The following is an 18065-nucleotide window of genomic DNA, read 5'->3' on the forward strand; positions in this document are numbered from 1 at the left end:
GTTCACCAGCAGGTAGCCTGCTGTACACAGAAACACACTGGGCATGTCAATCCACTCAGGGGTCATCTCAGACTCCTCTTCTCTCTTTATATATCCGGTTCTTGTTTCCCATTCCATTCCGGTACCAAAGTACACCCCGATTTTGTGATTAATCTCATCTTTGGCCATTGGAAATGAGCAAAAGTCTTTTTTTCCTCTCCCACCCAATTTTAACATTCAATACTCTTTAATGGCATTTTTACATGCATTCCAAGGTTTTGCCTACTTTGCTACCTCAGGGTAAGATTTGTGAAATCTCAGTCCACCCTTTTATACTTACCTGGAATCTCAAAGGAGGAAACAGATATGGTTAAACTACAGTTTCAAAATCATTGTGTTATATTCAAAAGTATGTATTTATGTGATCAAATGGAGAAAAGCCCCAGGCCTTTTAGGAAGACAATCTTAAGGAGAAACTGACAATGACATGATCAGCCATTCAAAACAAGCCACACAATATTCTAATCTTTGCTTTAAAAAGTTGTGTGTGTGTATAAATATAAATATTATAAACATTAACACAGAAATCTGTTGAAGGATGTATGTATGTATAGAAAGGTGAGAGGAAACTGGTATATTAGTGTATTTCAAGTTTTTTCCATTGTATATGGTCACATTTTTTCAACATATTTTTTTTTAAGATTTTATTTATTTATTTGACAGAGAGAGATCACAAGCAGGCAGAGAGGCAGGCAGAGAGAGAGAGAAGGAAGCAGGCTCCCTGCCAAGCAGAGAGCCCGATGCGGGGCTCGATCCCAGGACCCTGCGATCATGACCTGAGCCGAAGGCAGCGGCTTAACCCACTGAGCCACCCAGGCGCCCCGAACATATTTTTTTTTTTTTTAAGATTTTATTTATTTATTTGACAGAAAGAGATCACTAGTAGGCAGAGAGGCAGGCAGAGAGGGAGAGAAAGAGAGAGGCGGAAGCAGGCTCCCTGCTGAGCAGAGAGCCTGATGTGGGACTCGATCCCGGGACCCCGAGATCATGACCTGAGCCAAAGGCAGCAGCTTAACCCACTGAGCCACACAGGTGCCCCTTTCCAACATATTTTAGAAGAAAAAATTAGTCTCCATCATTCCTTTATGGAATGATAAAAATCAGAACTCACATGTTAATATCAAGACAAGAAAAAGGATTTAAGAAGAAACAGGAATTAAAACTTACTGAATCTTATAGCTTAGTAGTCATTGTTGAGATCACAATTAATGACAACTAGTAATCATAACAAGAATTTACATATAATTCTGTCTTCAAAATGCATAAAACATGTATCACAAAACTCAAGTATCATCTAGTTTGGACCTGCCTGTTTTATCTATCTATTTCTAGGAAGAATATGCAGTCATTACATCTGTTGATATCTAAAATCCACCAATCAGGAAATGGAACATGGTCTAGTTTAGAACAAAGGAGCAGAACCATTAAGCATAGTATACAGTATTCACTTTTATCTATTTCCAGTTCTTCCCATTAGCCCAATTCTGTTGACATTGAATATGTATGCTGCCAAGACCCAAAAGGCAGGTAGCCATATAAACCACCTATGATATGATAGAAGATTTAAAAGAAATTCTATCCAAGTTCAGATCTGAGAGAGAAATTTCTAGAATCACTGCTTCACAGAAAAGCCCACCTTATATAATTCATCCCTAGAGAACTCCTGGTAAAGTGGTTGGCGACAGTTGTTTGCAGTACCCTTTTTTAAGAGATGATGAGGCAGAAGGATAAATAGGGACAATCTTTAATGATATCATAGTATGCCACAATTCCAGTACTAGTTTCTTGTGAACATGACATTCATATTTGTATTTGTACATGGATTCCAGATTTATACAACGGAATTGCATAATGGCTGCTCAATGAATTTCAAAAATTAAAAGTTTGGATAACCAGTAACCAGATGACTAATCAATTTTGAGACCACTAGATAATCCACTCATATTAGCAGTCATGCTTCACAATCAGATGATTAATAAATATGTAACTTTGCTTCAGAAACGACATTATCCCTAAAAGTCCTTTTAACATACCTCATATACACTAACAAAAAAAAAGTCAGGCAGATTTATAAAAATAAAGCACCACTGAATGAGTCCATCCTTCAAGAAGATCTAAGAATGAAAAGCCTGGATCTATCCTAAGCCTTCTCTTCTTGAGTGATTTATCTTCATATTTTCTCTTAAGAAAACAGATTTTTAATCAATTTCCAACAGAAACAATATCAAGTAGTTCTCAACACCTGTGATGACAATCCCAATATACTTTTTGACACTAAAATGATGCTATTTTACCAATACTGCAAGAAAATGCGACAGATGTTGTCTAAAAGAATCAGCACACTAAAAAGAAAGATACTAAGAGAAGAATTAGGCTAGATTTAAACTAATAAATTGTCTTTACTCTCTCAAGCACTGGTAATCATGAGTAAGGTTTTCAGCAACATTACTGGAGTAGCCTCACATTGTATGCAGAGATGATACGGCTAGACCACACTTCTGCCTGAAGTCAACTGAAAAACAAACAAATGAAAACTAGTCTATGTGGAGAGACAGTGGAAGCCCTCATTGTCACCGGTAGATGAAGCTTTTTCTAATCTCCAACCTAACCTTGATGTTAAGGCCACAATACCAGTGGGGCTGCCCTTAAAACAGCAGGCTCTCTCCAAATCAGCACCTCCTCTTCTATTAATTAACTCAGTTGTTTCTCTCACTTAACATGGCTTTCCACATCTCAGACTCTCTCACTCACTACACCCAGACTGTGTTACTTCTGAAACAACCGCCATCATATATAAAGACAAGATGTGTTAGAATTTATCTGGAGGATCTAGCAAGGCAGTGTGAAAATAATGCTGACTAGCATGTGAAAGACCTGATTTTAGGCAATGAGAACATGTGATGACATCAATCTTAGACATTTCCATGAATGTCAATCTCTGCAAACAAGCAATAATACTGTCATCCCTTTCTGCTTTAGGGAACAGAGAAGCAAAAGCATTCCAACCGGTCCCTAAATACGTATTGCACTTCATTGTTACAATTTCAAAATATGTATCCTGCTATCCTTTTTAGCAATACCTAGCGAACTGTGGACTAGGACAAATGCTTTGGTTTAATACACAAAATATTCATGGAGCAATAATGCAGTGTCCCAGGGCTGTCTCAGCTGTAAACTACTGCAATTAGACTGACAGTAAAATCTACTGAGCTCTGCTTTTCAATTCAAGGTCACAGTTAATTAAACTGAAGTGACATTTGTACCTACTGGGCTTTTACTGTTCCAGGGGCTTTTGCAGAAAGAATCCCACAAAACGATGAAATTAGTCGAAAACAATACACCAAACACACTGGCATCAGTGAGAAAACATGGGTCAAAAGGTCAAGTTTTCAAAAATAAAACACCACATTATGGGCATGCAGGAACTCAGATGCCACGGAAATTTTCCCATCTGGGGCATTCCAGAAACAGAATGCCAAAAGCAGGGATTATGGGCCGATCTTGACTGAAAATTCTACTGATAAACATCACAGGAATCAAAAAGTGAGTTGAATTTCACCCAGCCTTACACTAATCCAAGTCAATTTGAGATTCTTAGAAGTATTCTCAACCCCTGTAAGATTCACATCTCGGGTTTATCCATAATGAAGAGTACTTCAGATAGCACTTGTGGATATGATATCTTTTAACTTTCAAGTATGTTTTCCAGATTTAGTCAGGTGATGGGGTATTATTTTGAAGAAGCCCAAGAAGTCACACACACTTCTGAACTCTGCAGTTTTGAATAATGTATATATATATATACATTATTCAAAATAATGTGTATATATATATATATACATTATTCAAAATAATGTGTATATATATATATATTCTTATTATTGTATATATATTTTTAAGGAACTGATCATTATTTTTACAGGACCAAATCTCTTAAGGAGATATAAAAAAGGTAAAAAAAGCACCTTTTATCTTTATAGAAATATATGTTCTTCACAAACTGGAAAGGACCAAGCATGCACCTGGTATAGTAAGCACTCCATAAATTTCTCTCTTACCTGACATTCACGGACTCACTGTGTGCAGCAGAACCATACTCACAAACTCATACACTCAGTGACCTAACAGTTCCTACTCAGAAGCAGAGCATACAAAGCACAAACTCATATATTTTAAGGGGAGAACAAAAACTAGTGAGCTATTCGTAAACTGAACAAAAAAATCAGTGGCACATTGTTCAAAACAGGAGCATGTACTGAAGCCAGTTCAATTCACCTTGCTTTAAATAGCTACCACATGCCAAACATTATGAGAAGAACACATTTTTCAGTTACACCAAAAAGACGCTTCACCTCTGGATTAAGTCATGAGTTGGAATAAATGTATTTTATTTCTCTGATGTGGAACACTGTGCCTGTTAAATTAATTCATCATGAAGGACTACAAACACTTGAAGTAATTACATGAATGGTCTTATAATCTCTACGGGTAATTGTGTGGTGGCAGGGCTGCGCCCAGAGCTTAGTCTGCAAAGATTTATGATATTAACGTTTCCTTTTTCTCCTTAATACAAACTCACAAAACTGTCATTGAGACTAGATATCCCTGCTGACACTTAGCAAATTTGAATCTGAAGTACTGATCAATTGATTGATCAATATGAGGTTCCAGCTTACTCAGTGTGAATGTTCAAACCAACTGGGTAGCTAGCAAATCATTAGAATCCCATTTTCCCCTTGATAATGCTCATTGAAAATGTTCCTGCCTTCCCCACCTCCCTATCAACTAAAAGGTGAGGTTTCAGTGAGATGGGGATCTTCTCATCCAACACAAACAGAATCATCGCTCTCCATAGTTTGTCTAAACGCTATTACTTTTCTCTATGAGCTGAATGGCCCTTTGTGAACTGGCCTGGGAAACTAAGCATCATGACAGATCATTGTGTAAAGTTCCATACAAGGAATTTTCAGAATGATTTTGAGAGAGTTCACTCCATTCTGTAGCTTGCAATCCCTTCTGTGTTTGCAGAAAAATTTTTTTTTCAGGAAAGAAAATGATAACACCTGCAAAGGGACTTCCCTTCCAGTAAAGAAAGACTGCCTTCAAAAATCAGAATTCTGTGGTATTAATTGCTTACCTATTACCCACTTCCCTTGTCTCCAATCTGAGAGAGAAATCCATCAGGGTTAAGGACATTTTAAAATTGTAACTAGAGAAAAATGATTAAATTGCTCCCCATAGTTAAGAAATTGCATACTGTGCTTTGGACGGAAAACCGATCTTACCATATCCTTTGGAACAACACCCTTAGTATCAGCAGAAGAAAAAAAAAGTGCTGACCCATTTGAAACACCAACAGCATTCTTAGTAACACATTTACTTTTGAGAAATCTATATCCACATTGAAGTCAAAATGGATTCCAGGCATCTTGAATTTTACATTACTTAGTATTTCCATGATTTACTTATACTGCAGGTAAACCCAGTGAATGAACTAAACGGGACATTAATAGCACACCCATTCTTGCTTGGAGTCATGCAAAGGATCAATGTAGCACCTTTCCTAGTAGCCCTGGTCTAAATGTCAGAGCAAATTAACAAGCTATTGTCTATATGACCTCTTCTAAACATCTTACCTCCAAAACTGCAAAAGAGCTAGTTGTCTCCTGGGACTACCAGATGACTAGTAAGCAAATTTCCAAGCCAGATGTAAAAGCAAACTTTAATCATGCCCCCTAGATCCAGGTCTGACACAAAATATCCTTTCTATTATCTCTCTATTCCTTGCTTTTGTGCTTCAGCGACTGACTGGGACCCCACACACCTCTCCTGTTCTAATGGAGTCAATGAAAGCACTACGAAAAAGAATATATTTCATTATGAGTGGGATTCCTCTCCTGGGCACCATCTTTGACCCTTCTGATGACCCTCACCACTCTACAGCAGTTTAGCAGGTAAGAATGTCTAAGAAGGTAGAAAAAATGAGGTTTATGTGCAAACCTCGATACTCAATTCCCAGCTTCTCACTCAGAACTTCTTTAAATCCATAATATATATATATATTAGTAAAGCCCTATTTTTATATTTTCCATTAGTTCTTTCAACATCACACATGAAGAGTCAAACCAAAGCTCACAGTTTCTTCATGACTCTCTTTCCAGGCCAGCTGTAAAAACGAGAAAGCTTATGTTGATGTACCCCAAGGACATGAAACTGGAGAACTGCAAATGTCAACTGCACCTTCTACTGGTAGCAAGGCAGGTGTTCTCCTTTAGGAGAGCTCCAACTTGCTCCATTACTCCAGCAATGCCCCATGAATCATACCTCACACTGGATCTCAGAAAACTGTTCCATGAGATCAGGCCAGCAGGTCACTAGGATTTCTAAAAGTCAAGAGTGAGAGAACACCATAGAGTCCTTTGCCAACCCACTGGATGGATGAATTCAGAAGACTTCAGAAACAAAACCACCAACCGGTAATGAAATCCAAACCCACAGATATGCTTGGCTATAGGGTAGGATTTACTTCCATGAAATAGTATGTTAGTTTATTTCCTAAAGCACATTCATTTTCAATTTACAAACTTCTCTCTAAGCATAAACAAAAAGACCAAGCAAAAGGAAATTGTCTTACCTTCTTCTGATCTTCTAGCTTGTGACTCACTGGATTCTTCCCATGTCTGTTCATCTCTGAAGATAAATCCATCACATTAGGTTCTTGTTTTTCAAAATGGAATCTCTTCAAAAAAGCAGCAAACTAATCCAAGATGCATTCACTAGGAAAACACTGGCATGCCACATTTCCCATCAAACACTGTCTCCAAACTTCATCAACTCCAGGGAAAGATTAAAAAGTCCATTGATTGAATGGAAAAGATGAATTTTGCAATATACTCCCAGGACTTTCCAAATCAGCATATCTTTTTTAAATGCTGATGTCTCAAAAACAAAATATTCAATCCAGAACTTTAACTCCAACTGCTATCTTTTTCTTTCTTCACAGTTTTCCATTTTAATAAATAATTATACAGTTCCTGTAAACCTGTGATTTAAAAAAAAAATAATACGCACTGTTAATTCTCCCCCATCGTTTATAGTACAAATAATGAAAAATTCTTATCTAAAATGTGAAATTTAGAAAAAAAAAGTTTAGGCATTGATTATATTTCACATAAAATCAACAGCAAGTGAAAGGCAATATTCTTTACTCTTCTAGTCTTTAAAAAACCAAATACAATAACTGAATTAAAGCACAGTATTAAAACCAGGGATTCACAGGTTATCAGAGTTAAAAATCAACAAAGAATAAACATACACACTCATCAAACATGTGCATTTGCTCTGTGGATCTACTCATTAATTTCAGTATTCGCATAACTACAGAATTTAGAAAAGAGCCCAATACATGTTGACATGATGCTAGACTGACAGTTTTCATAAATAACTTCATTTAAATTTTATTTAAATTTAAAATTTAATTTAAAATTAAAATTTAAAATTAAAATTAAATTGTTAGTCTATTTTAAGATGAGTTTGAGAGGGTAAGTAAATTTTTTGTAAGTTTAATAAATAAGTAGTAATAAGACTAGAATTAGAATTCAGATTCTTTTGAATCCAAAACCCATTCTTTGTCCTCCACATAGCTGCCTCAATTCACATTATATATTTTGTCCACAAAGATCCCATAAATGAGTTTGCCAGGTACCTTGCTGAATTATGAATGCATAAGTCATTCTCTTTTTTTAAAAAAATGCATATAATCTAGTGGTTTCCAAACCCTGCTAGAAAATGGAATAATCTGGGAATACGCCTACTCATAGAGACTCCTTGTGTCAACCCAACACAGCTAATGTAGAAACTACAGGGTAGTGCTTGAAAATGTGCATTTTTTTTTCCAACTCTTCAAGACACTCCTGATGCAGTAAAACCACTGAGGAGTTGAAATCTCCCTCTACTATAGAGCTTCCCAAACTTGTCTGCATTTTGCAATCATAGGGAAGCTGCAAAAATTATTGATTCTTATATCCCATACCCAGAGACTCTGATTTAATTAGTCTAGATATGACCTGAGTCTTGGAACCACTGCCCTAATACACAAAATCCCTTAACATAATTGATGGACCACTGCTTGAATACATTAAACAAAAAGAAACAGTATCTTGGGAGGCAGTTCCTTCCATAGCAAAGCAGTTCTGGTCTTTAGACAATTCTTCCTAATTTAGATATAAATTCTGCTTTCCTAAATACTTCTGTACATTATTTATATTTTTGTGATGATCATTCTTGGAATCACCAATATACCTAAAATACTATTAATTTATTCTTCTATCTGACAATTCTTCAAGTATCATCTTAGCCAGGTTAACCATTTCTAGCACCCACAACAATTCCTCATCACCCTGGTTATTTACTTGAGAGGTTCCAATTTTTACAGGACTCATAAACTGTGCAATCAAGAGCTGAGCACAAAGGTTCAGCATGATGTGTTCCCTTTAAGAAATCACTGCCAGGTTCCACAAAACAAGCAAGCCAAGAACAAAATACATGATAAAGTAGATAGTGTTTGAAAAATCAGCTCCTGAACTACGTTTTGGCCTTTCCATACACTGTCTCCTGTCTAGCCATTATTTTGACAAGCCGTGGTCTTTCTTGAAGTCCTCTGATACACTGCAGAGGTATATTTAGTTTGCATATTAATTGGAATGTTATCAGCAAAGAAAATAGCATGGGCCAAGGTTTGGACATGAGGGAACACAGGGCTAATATGAGGAGTTCACAGAAATTCAATGAGGAGTCATGGAAAATGTGTAAGAAGAAACAAAGCATAATAGAATTTCCGGTTTTAAAAGTTCATCTTAATTTCAATATGGAAGATAAATGGAAGGGAACAAAATTTGTGACAGAAAAATCTTATGGGGATTGCTTAAACAATCAAAGAGAGAGACAACAGTATTCTGAACTGAACTAGCGTAGGAACTGATGGGATGGAAAAAATGACAAAACTAAGTAATGTGGTATTTAAAAGGTGTAGTTGATGGAATTGTTAATTGATTGGACACGAATGTGGGTGTGTGATGCAAAGGGTGCATGAGCACAGGGAGGATTATATCATCTAAAACAGCAAATACCAAAAAAGAAGCATTTTGGACAGGATAGGATAAAAGAATTTGCAAAGCGAACTACAGATGCTTGCTAAAATCCAGAAAATTAGAAGTCAATCTCACTGTCAGACATAGAAGCAAAAATCCTAAAGGAACATTAACAAACTGAAACCAGCAGTGTCTAAAATGAATCACATACAAATTCCGAATTGGTGCTACGCCAGGAATAAAGATTGGTTTAAGATTTGAAAATCAATCAGTATAATTTACCACATTAACAAAATAAGGAAGAATAATGATAGGCTCATCTCTACTGGAGCATTAATATAATTTGACAAATTAAACATTGATTCATCACACGCACGCACACGCACACACACACACACACACACACACACACCATGCACGCACAAACTCTTAAAAGACTAGAAAAGGACTTCAATAATATTCCTTCATCTGATAAAGCATATCCACAAAATGTCTACAGTAAACATCAGACTTATTGGTAAAAAATTAAAGACTTTCCTTTTGCTGAGGAACAGCACATAAATACCTGCTAATATAAATTCTATTCAATATTGTACTTAAAGTCCTACCATGCAGTGATATAAGAAAATATGAGAGAGAGATGAATGGAGGGAGCAGTAAGCAGGCAAGCAGTATAAGCAATGGAAAGGAAGAAGTACAACTTTTATTTATAAATATTATGACGATGTATACAGAATATTAAAGAATAAAGAGATAAATTACTAGAATTAATATTTGAGTTAGCGAGTTTCCTAAACACAAAATTAACATATAACATCCCTTTATATTCCTTTATCACAGCAGCAAACATTCAAAAAACAAAATTTTAGAAAGATACTGTTTACAGTGGCATTAAATATATAAAATATCTAGGAATAGATCTCATAAAAGATGGTAAGGACTTTATGATGAAGCAATAAAACATCAAAAAACAAAAATCTAAATAAAAGATTATGCTACACTCACAAACTGTAAGATTTAATACTGCAGAAATGCCAATTTATTCCTAAAAAATTTACAGACTCAGTACATTTTCAATCAAAATTCCCAGTTTTATTTTTATAACTTCAGAAGATGCTTCTAAAATATATATGGAAAAACAAAATACCATTAAAATCCAGGACATTTTTGAAGAACAAGTTGCAACTATTTGCTCTGCCAGATGTTAAGAAACATAAACCAACAATAAATACAATGGTATATAACTGGTACTAGTAGAGACAAGTTAACTATGCACACAGAGAGCCCAGAAACAAACTCTTAACACATATGGGTCACTTGATTCATTACAACGTTACATTTACAAAGCCACAGGAATTTTTTTTTAAGATTTTATTTATTTGACAGACAGAGATCACAAGTAGGTAGAGAGGCAGAGCAAAGAGAGAGGGGGAATCAGGCTCCCTCCTGGACAGAGAGCCCAATGTGGGGCTCGATCCTAGGACCCTGAGATCATGACCTGAGCTGAAGGCAGAGGCTTAACCCACTGAGCCACCCAGGCATTCTGCCACAGGAATTTTTTCAATAGAGTTCTGGCTCAAGTAGATATCCCTGTTGGTAAGAAAAAAAAAAAAAAAAGAAAGAAAGAAAAGAAAAGAAAAAGTAAAGAAATTTGACCTCTACTTCACATCAATAATAAATTCCAGGTAGACTGTGAATGTACTTGTGACAAGACGGGGAGAATACTTTTACAACCTGAAGGAACGGAAACAAGAGGTCAAAAGCACTAAATGTAAAGAAAAAAGATTATAACTAAGATAGTATCAAAATCAGGAAATTTTATTCCTCAGATTACACCAATAAGAAAATATAAATGCAACCCATAGTGTAGGAAAAAATACATATTATGCATATAACTACATCCAAAAAAAATAAGAAAACATACAAAAATATTTCAATAGGTGCTCCAAAAAAAGAAAAAATAACAGACATAGAAAATAGTGCTTGCTGTGGGTTAAAGACGGGGAGAAAGGTGTGCTAAAAAAGTTAGTGTAAGGAAGACTTGTAGTAAAAGAATAATTCTATCTTGATTCCGGAGGTGTTTATATCAATCTATACATGCAATAAGATTATTGTAGAAACATATAAATGTGTATATATAAAGCTGGCAAAATATAAGTAAACTCTTGTAATTGTACCAATGCCAGTTTCCTGGCTTTGATACTATACTATACTATAGTAATACACAGTGTTACCATGGGAGAAACTAGGTACATTAAACCTCCCTATACTTTATTTCCCAACATTTTTTGTGTATCTAACATTATCTAAAAATAAAAAGTGAGAAAAAAAGATGATGTATAAAGGACCAAAAAACATTAAAAAGTAAACACCCTCATTAGTATTAAGAAAATGATAATGTAAACCAAGGTTTATAACTTCTCATCTACCCAAGGGGATTTTTTAAAAAGTGACAACACCCTAACAAAGTAGGCTTAAGGGAACATACCACAACATAATAAACACAATATATGAAAAACCCATATCATACTTCATGGTGAAAAACTTAAAACTTCCCTTCTAAGATCAGGAAGAAGATGTCCACTCTCACCACTTTTATTCAACATTGTACTGAAAGTCCTATCCACAGAAATCAGATAACAAAAAGCAATAAAAGGCATCCAAATCAAGAAGAAAGAAATGAAATTTTCAGTATTTGCAGTTGACATGATAGTATATATAGAAAACCCTAAAGATTCAACTAAGAAACTACCAGAATTGATAAATGAATCTGATAAGATCAGAGAATACAAAACCAAAACCCAGAAATTAATTGCATTTCCATACACTAATAATATTGGTAAAATGTCCATACTACCCAAAGCAATCTACACATTTAATACAATCCCTATCAAAATATCAATAGCATTTTCACGTAACTAGAACAAGTAATACTAAAATTTGTTTGGAACCATAAAAGATCCTGAATAGCCAAAATAATCTTGAAAAAGAAAAACAAAGCTGGAAATATCATCATTCCAGATTCAAGATATACTACAAAGAGGTAAATCAAAACAGTATGGTACTGGCACAAAAACAAGACACATAGATAAAGGAAACAGAACAGAGAACCCAGAAACAAACCCATGATTATACTGTCGATTAATCTCCAATAAATGATGAGGCACCTAGGTGGCTCAGACAGTTAAGTGTCCCACTCTCAGTTTTAGCCCAGGTCATGTTCTCAGTGTCATGAGATCGAGCCCCTGTGTGGGGCTCCCCATTCAGCATGGAGTCTGCTTAAGATTCTCTCTCTCCCTTTGCCCCTCCTTCAGCTTGTGATCTATCTCTAAATAAATAAGTAAAATCTTAAAAAAAAAAAGGCAAAAACAAAAAGAGGCAAGAATATACAATAGGAAAAAAAATCTCTTCAACAAACTGTGCTGGGAATACCAGACAGCAATATGCAAAAGAATAAAATTGAACCACTTTCCTTCACCATACACAAAAATAAACTCAAAATGGATTAAAGACCTAAATGTGAGACCTGAAACCATAAAAATCTTACAAGAGAGCACAGGCAGTATTTTCTCTTACATCAGCCACAGCAACATCTTTCTAGATCTGTCTCCTGAGGCACGGGAAATAAAAGTAAAAATAAATTATTGGGACCACATCAAAATATAAAGCTTCTGCACAGTGAAGGAAACAATCAACAAAACTAAAAGGCAACCAATTGAATGGGAAAAGATATTTGCCGGTGACCTATCCAATGAAGGGCTAGTATCCAAAATATCTATAACTCAACGCATGCGTGCGCGTGCACACACACACACACACACACACACACCAACAAATAAACTGATTTAAAATGGGCTGAAATGTGAACACATATTTCTCCAAAGAAGACATGCAGATGGCCAACAAACACCTGAAAATATGTTCAACATCACTTATCATCAGGGAAATAAAAATCAAAATTACACTGAGATATCACCTCACACCTATCAGAATAGCTAAAACAAAACAAACAAACAAAAAAGAACATTAGCAAGGGTGTAGAGAAAAAGGAACCCTTGTACACTGTTGGTGGGAATACAAATTGGTGCAGACACTCCAGAAAATAGTAATGAGGTTCCTCCAAAAATTAAAACAGAATTACCATATGATGTTATCTGACTACTGAGTATTTACCCAAGGAATTCAAAAATACTAACTCAAAAAGATGTATGTACCTCTATGTTTATTACAACATTATTTACAATATCTAAATCTGGAAGCATCCCAAGTGTCTATCAATAGATGAATGGATACATATATTGTGTGTGGTGTACACACACACACACACTGGAATATTATTCAGCCATAAAAAAGAATGAAATCTTGCCATTTGCAACACTGATGGAGCTGGAGAGTAGAATACTATGTAAAATAAAGCAAGCAGAGAAAGGCCATATGATTTCATTCATATATGAAATTTAAGAAACAAAACAAATGAACAAAGAGGGAAAAAAGGGAAAGAGGAATAAACCAATAAACAGACTCTTAACTATAGAGAACCAATGGTTACCAGAGGGATAGTGGGAGAGATGTGAAATAAACGATGGGGAATAAGAGCACACTTATCATGATGAGCACTGAGAAATGTATAGAATTGTTGAAATGCTATATTGTATACCTGAAACTAATATAACACTGTATATTGATTAGACTATAATTAAAATTAAAAACTGAGTAAAAAAATATTTTTTAAATGACAATACCAACTGTTGGCAAAGTCATGGAAAAACAAGAACATGATGGCCAAAGTACAAACTGGTACAACAATTTTGCAAAACAAGTTACCGTTTTTCTTTTCTTTTTATTTTACCAAAAATCGGTAACTGTTAAACATATTAAGTTTGAGGTTAGGGACGCCTGGGTGGCTCAGTTGGTTAAGCAGCTGCCTTCGGCTCAGGTCATGATCCCAGCGTCCTGGGATCGAGTCCCATATCGGGCTCCTTGCTCCGCAGGGAGCCTGCTTCTCCGTCTGACTCTGCCTTCCACTCTGTCTGCCTGTGCTCGCTCTCGCTCGCTCTCTCTGACAAATAAATAAAATCTTTAAAAAAAAAAAAAAAGTTTGAGGCTATACATACTTTATAACCCAGCAATCATACTCTGAGGTTTGCACTCTTCAAAAATATATGTATATGTGCATCAAGAAAAATGTGTAAGATGTTTCCTTTAGAATTACCAAAAATATGGAAACAACACAAAAGTCCACCATTACAATGGGTAAATAAATTGTGGTATATTTATACAAGAGATAAACATACATTAAATAAAATGAGTAAACTATAGATACATATCAATATAATTATCAAAATATTAAGAATTTGAAGCCCAAACTAAAAGAATTTATACTGTATGATTTCACTTATGTAAGTTCAAAAAATATGTATAACTATGGTATTGTAAGTCAGGATAGTGGTTACCTTTGGTGGGAAGGGGACAGAAAGGGTTTTTTTTTTTAGTATTTATTTATTTATTTATTTATTTATTTGAGAGAGAGAGAGATGAGTACAAGCACAGTGGAGAGATGCAGGAGAGGGAGAAGAAACACAAGCAGATTCTAAGCTTAGTGAGGAGTCAACATAGGGCTCAGGGCTCGATCCCACCACCCAGAGATCACAACCTGAGCTGAAACCAAGAGTCAGACTCTCAAATGACTGTGCCACCAGGGCACTCTGGGACAGAAAGTGTTTTGGATGGAATTTAATTGGAATGCTGTCAATATTCCATTTTGTGACTTGGGTGGGCACGACTTGGATGCTAGCTTTGTAATGATTCAGTGAACTGTTAATTTACATTCTGTGCAGTTTTCTTGATATCTAATAAGTCTTGTGATAAAAAAAAATAAGCTGAGAAAAAATTCTGATACAACTTTTCTTTAGTAGTCCCATTAATGGTCTCTCCAATAAGCAATAAGTAAGTATCTAAGTTAGACTGATGGGATCTGTTACTCAAGGGCATCATTCTTTTTTAAGGTCATGGACCAGCTGTTTGATTACAGCATAGAATTTTGCCCACGAACAATGTCAACCTTTAACCATTACATGGTCTGTCAAATGTCAGAAAATGTACTCATGAAGCCCAGTACCTGAGCAAGGTAAAGGGACCTGTGGTGTCAGGCTAAAGAGATCATCTGGACAGTAAATTACAGTCTTCTCTGAATGCAGATCAAAGACGTGTAAACCTTAGGAACGAGATATGGAATTTGTGGTAGGAATGTTTGCCTGAATTCATTTATAAAAGGGACTCTGCTTGAAAGAGTAATTTGCCAAGGTAAGAGAATTCCTGCAGGAGGAAGCTGTAGGTACCACTGGGAAGGGAGCTAAGGAGAGATCTGAAATGTCCAGTTCAAGAAGATATCATTACTCAGGTCAGGGGACATAAGATCAAATGGACTCCATAGTGAAATCCTCAAATATCAGGCAAAATAACAAAGAGAGAGTCAGTTTAAATAGTCCCCAGGCCTAGAGAATGAAGCCTTCTTACCATAGTAACAGCCAATAACAAAACTTCTACCTCTGTACCTCTCCCCTGTTCCCCATCTTCCCTACAGAGACCCCAGTGAGTGGGGGGAGGAGGTGAAAAGTGTTCTTTCCAAATAACGGGAATGTAGTAGTAAAGGGCACTAACAGCCAGTTTGGATTTGGGTGAAGGGGAAGAAGCTTTTGAATAAAAATGAATTTATAAATATATTGGAATAAATATTCTAAATTGTAAATGGAAATTTTTTTGTCACCTAAAGTGACAAGAAGCAACCCAAATTTGCATCCAGGGACAGAGAAACAATTAATTCTACTAACAAGTTTGAAGAAACAGGAGAGATGTTTGGAACAGATTTAGACTTAGGAAACACCAGTCTGCAAAGGAGACCATACACAGGCGTTATAAAGAGTAAGAAAAGCACAAAGGGAAGAACTCCAGGGGGAAGATCCAAACTATCTTGATAATACTGCCAGAATTATTTCCCAAATGCAAACCTGATCACAACACTTAAGTAAAATCAATGGGTCCCTAACACCTAAAAGTAAAGAGAAAATCAAAATCAAAATTCCTTAGCATGTCCTTCAACACTCTCCAGATCATGACTCTTTTTAACTTTCTAATTTCATGTATTAGTGAAATTAATAATTACAACACTTTTTTGTAGTTATACCAAAAACCTCAGAGTCCCTGAGGACAAAATATCATTTCACACCTTTAGGACTAATGTATCTATAAGGGCTACCTAATCCACTTGCCAAAGTCTTACTTATCCTTAAAAACTCTCCACAGGAGCGCCTGGGTGGCTCAGTGGGTTAAGCCACTGCCTTCGGCTCAGGTCATGATCTCAGGGTCCTGGAATCGAGTCCCGCATCGGGCTCTCTGCTCAGCAGGGAGCCTATTTCCTCCTCTCTCTCTCTGCCTACTTGTGATCTCTCTCTGTCAAATAAATAAAATAAAATCTTTAAAAAAAAAAAAAAAACAACTCTCCACAAAGCTATGTCTTCAGAAGGTTTCATTTTATGTCCCTAACTCCACCATAGACAAGCCAGGCCCTTCTTCCCCAATATTCTGGGAGGGACTAAATATCCACCCCTCCTTGCTTTCACACATACTTACTTGTCCGTCAGCCCTGATATACTTTCTTAGAATCCCCAAATTATAACACAACACATAGAGGGTGTTAATCATTCATTAAAGGATTCATGTGATTCTGAAAAAAAATATGAGCTGACCACACACACACACACACACACACACACACACACAACTCTAACCAAAAATCTGTAAGCCTAAAAAGCTTATACGAAAATTCTTTCATTCTAACAAAAAACATATATATCGTTTAGAAAGAAAAAAACCTTTTTCTGAATTTATTTTATTTTTTTGAGATTTTATTTATTTCAGGGAGAGAGAGACTGTGTGTGCAAGCATGAGTGGGTAGAGGGGCAGCCAGAGAAGCAGACTTCCCACTGAGCAGAGAGCCTGATGCCGGGGCTCGATCCCAGGACCCAGAGATCATCACCTGAGCCAAAGGCAGAGGCTTTAACCCATGAGCCACCCAGGTGCCCCTAAAGTACAAAAATCTTAAGTGTACAGCATATGATACAGTAAGTTAATCACCACCTACATGAAGATACAGAACATTTCCAGAACTCCAGAAGATCCCTTCATTCTTCCCTTCCTTAATAGGTAACCACTCCTCTGTTTTATCACTGAAGATTTATCTGTCCTTAAAATATCTTAAGTGGAATCATAAATCATGTTGATTCTTCTTTTTTTAGCATTAAATCTGGAGGATTCATCTGTGTAATTGCAAATAGCAATAGCTCATTCTTTCGCTCCAGGAAGGGGATGGTAGTGCTTACAGGTCCCAATTCATGTAACTGACCAAAATAAAGTCCAATTCAACAATGGAATTTTTCATTATCTTGAACTCAATATCCTAATTCAAGCTTTCTGGACTCTTCATTTTTACAAATAAAAAAATAAGAAGGTTTGCTTTATTTCACATAGTTTTCCCAGGCTCTGTGACCTCTATTCAAGTCCATGAGAATGTAAAATAGCCAACAATTGCTGTGGTAAACACTGACAAAGTAACAAATCACACCACCAGAAACCATTAAAATTACCGAAAATTGCTTTTGGAATTTTAAGTATTAGAGGTGAATGGTCATTGTCCAACTTTTAAATTCTGATATTGAATTGTTAAATATTCTTTATATGGCTAAATCAGTATTTCTAAAGTGCAAAGAAAAGGATCCAGGCACAATGGAAAAGGTTAAGGAGTTGTTCCAGTAAAAAGGCTCTTGTGGTCAGAAGTTCCACTTGCCTTTCCACTGCTGTATCCCAGACCAAAGACTCCAGTGTTGCCTACAATAAAGGACTTTACCACTGTAAAAATATTGGAAAAGTACTATAATACTT

At 35.9% G+C, this 18065-nt stretch overlaps 1 protein-coding gene across 1 annotated transcript in view; it reads right to left on the reverse strand.

Annotated features, from left to right (window-relative positions):
- Nucleotides 1-18065, reverse strand: part of NAV3 (neuron navigator 3) — an 858619-nt gene that overhangs the window by 601824 nt on the left and 238730 nt on the right. Inside the window, exon 2 of the mRNA XM_082739652.1 lies at nucleotides 6674-7081. Coding sequence (XP_082595778.1) covers nucleotides 6674-6745 — 72 coding nt within the window. The 5' untranslated portion in view covers nucleotides 6746-7081. The remainder of the gene's footprint in view (nucleotides 1-6673; nucleotides 7082-18065) is intronic.

Source organism: Mustela nivalis (assembly GCF_964662115.1).
Source record: "Mustela nivalis genome assembly, chromosome: 7".
In the NCBI taxonomy this organism is placed as follows: Eukaryota; Metazoa; Chordata; class Mammalia; order Carnivora; family Mustelidae; genus Mustela; species Mustela nivalis.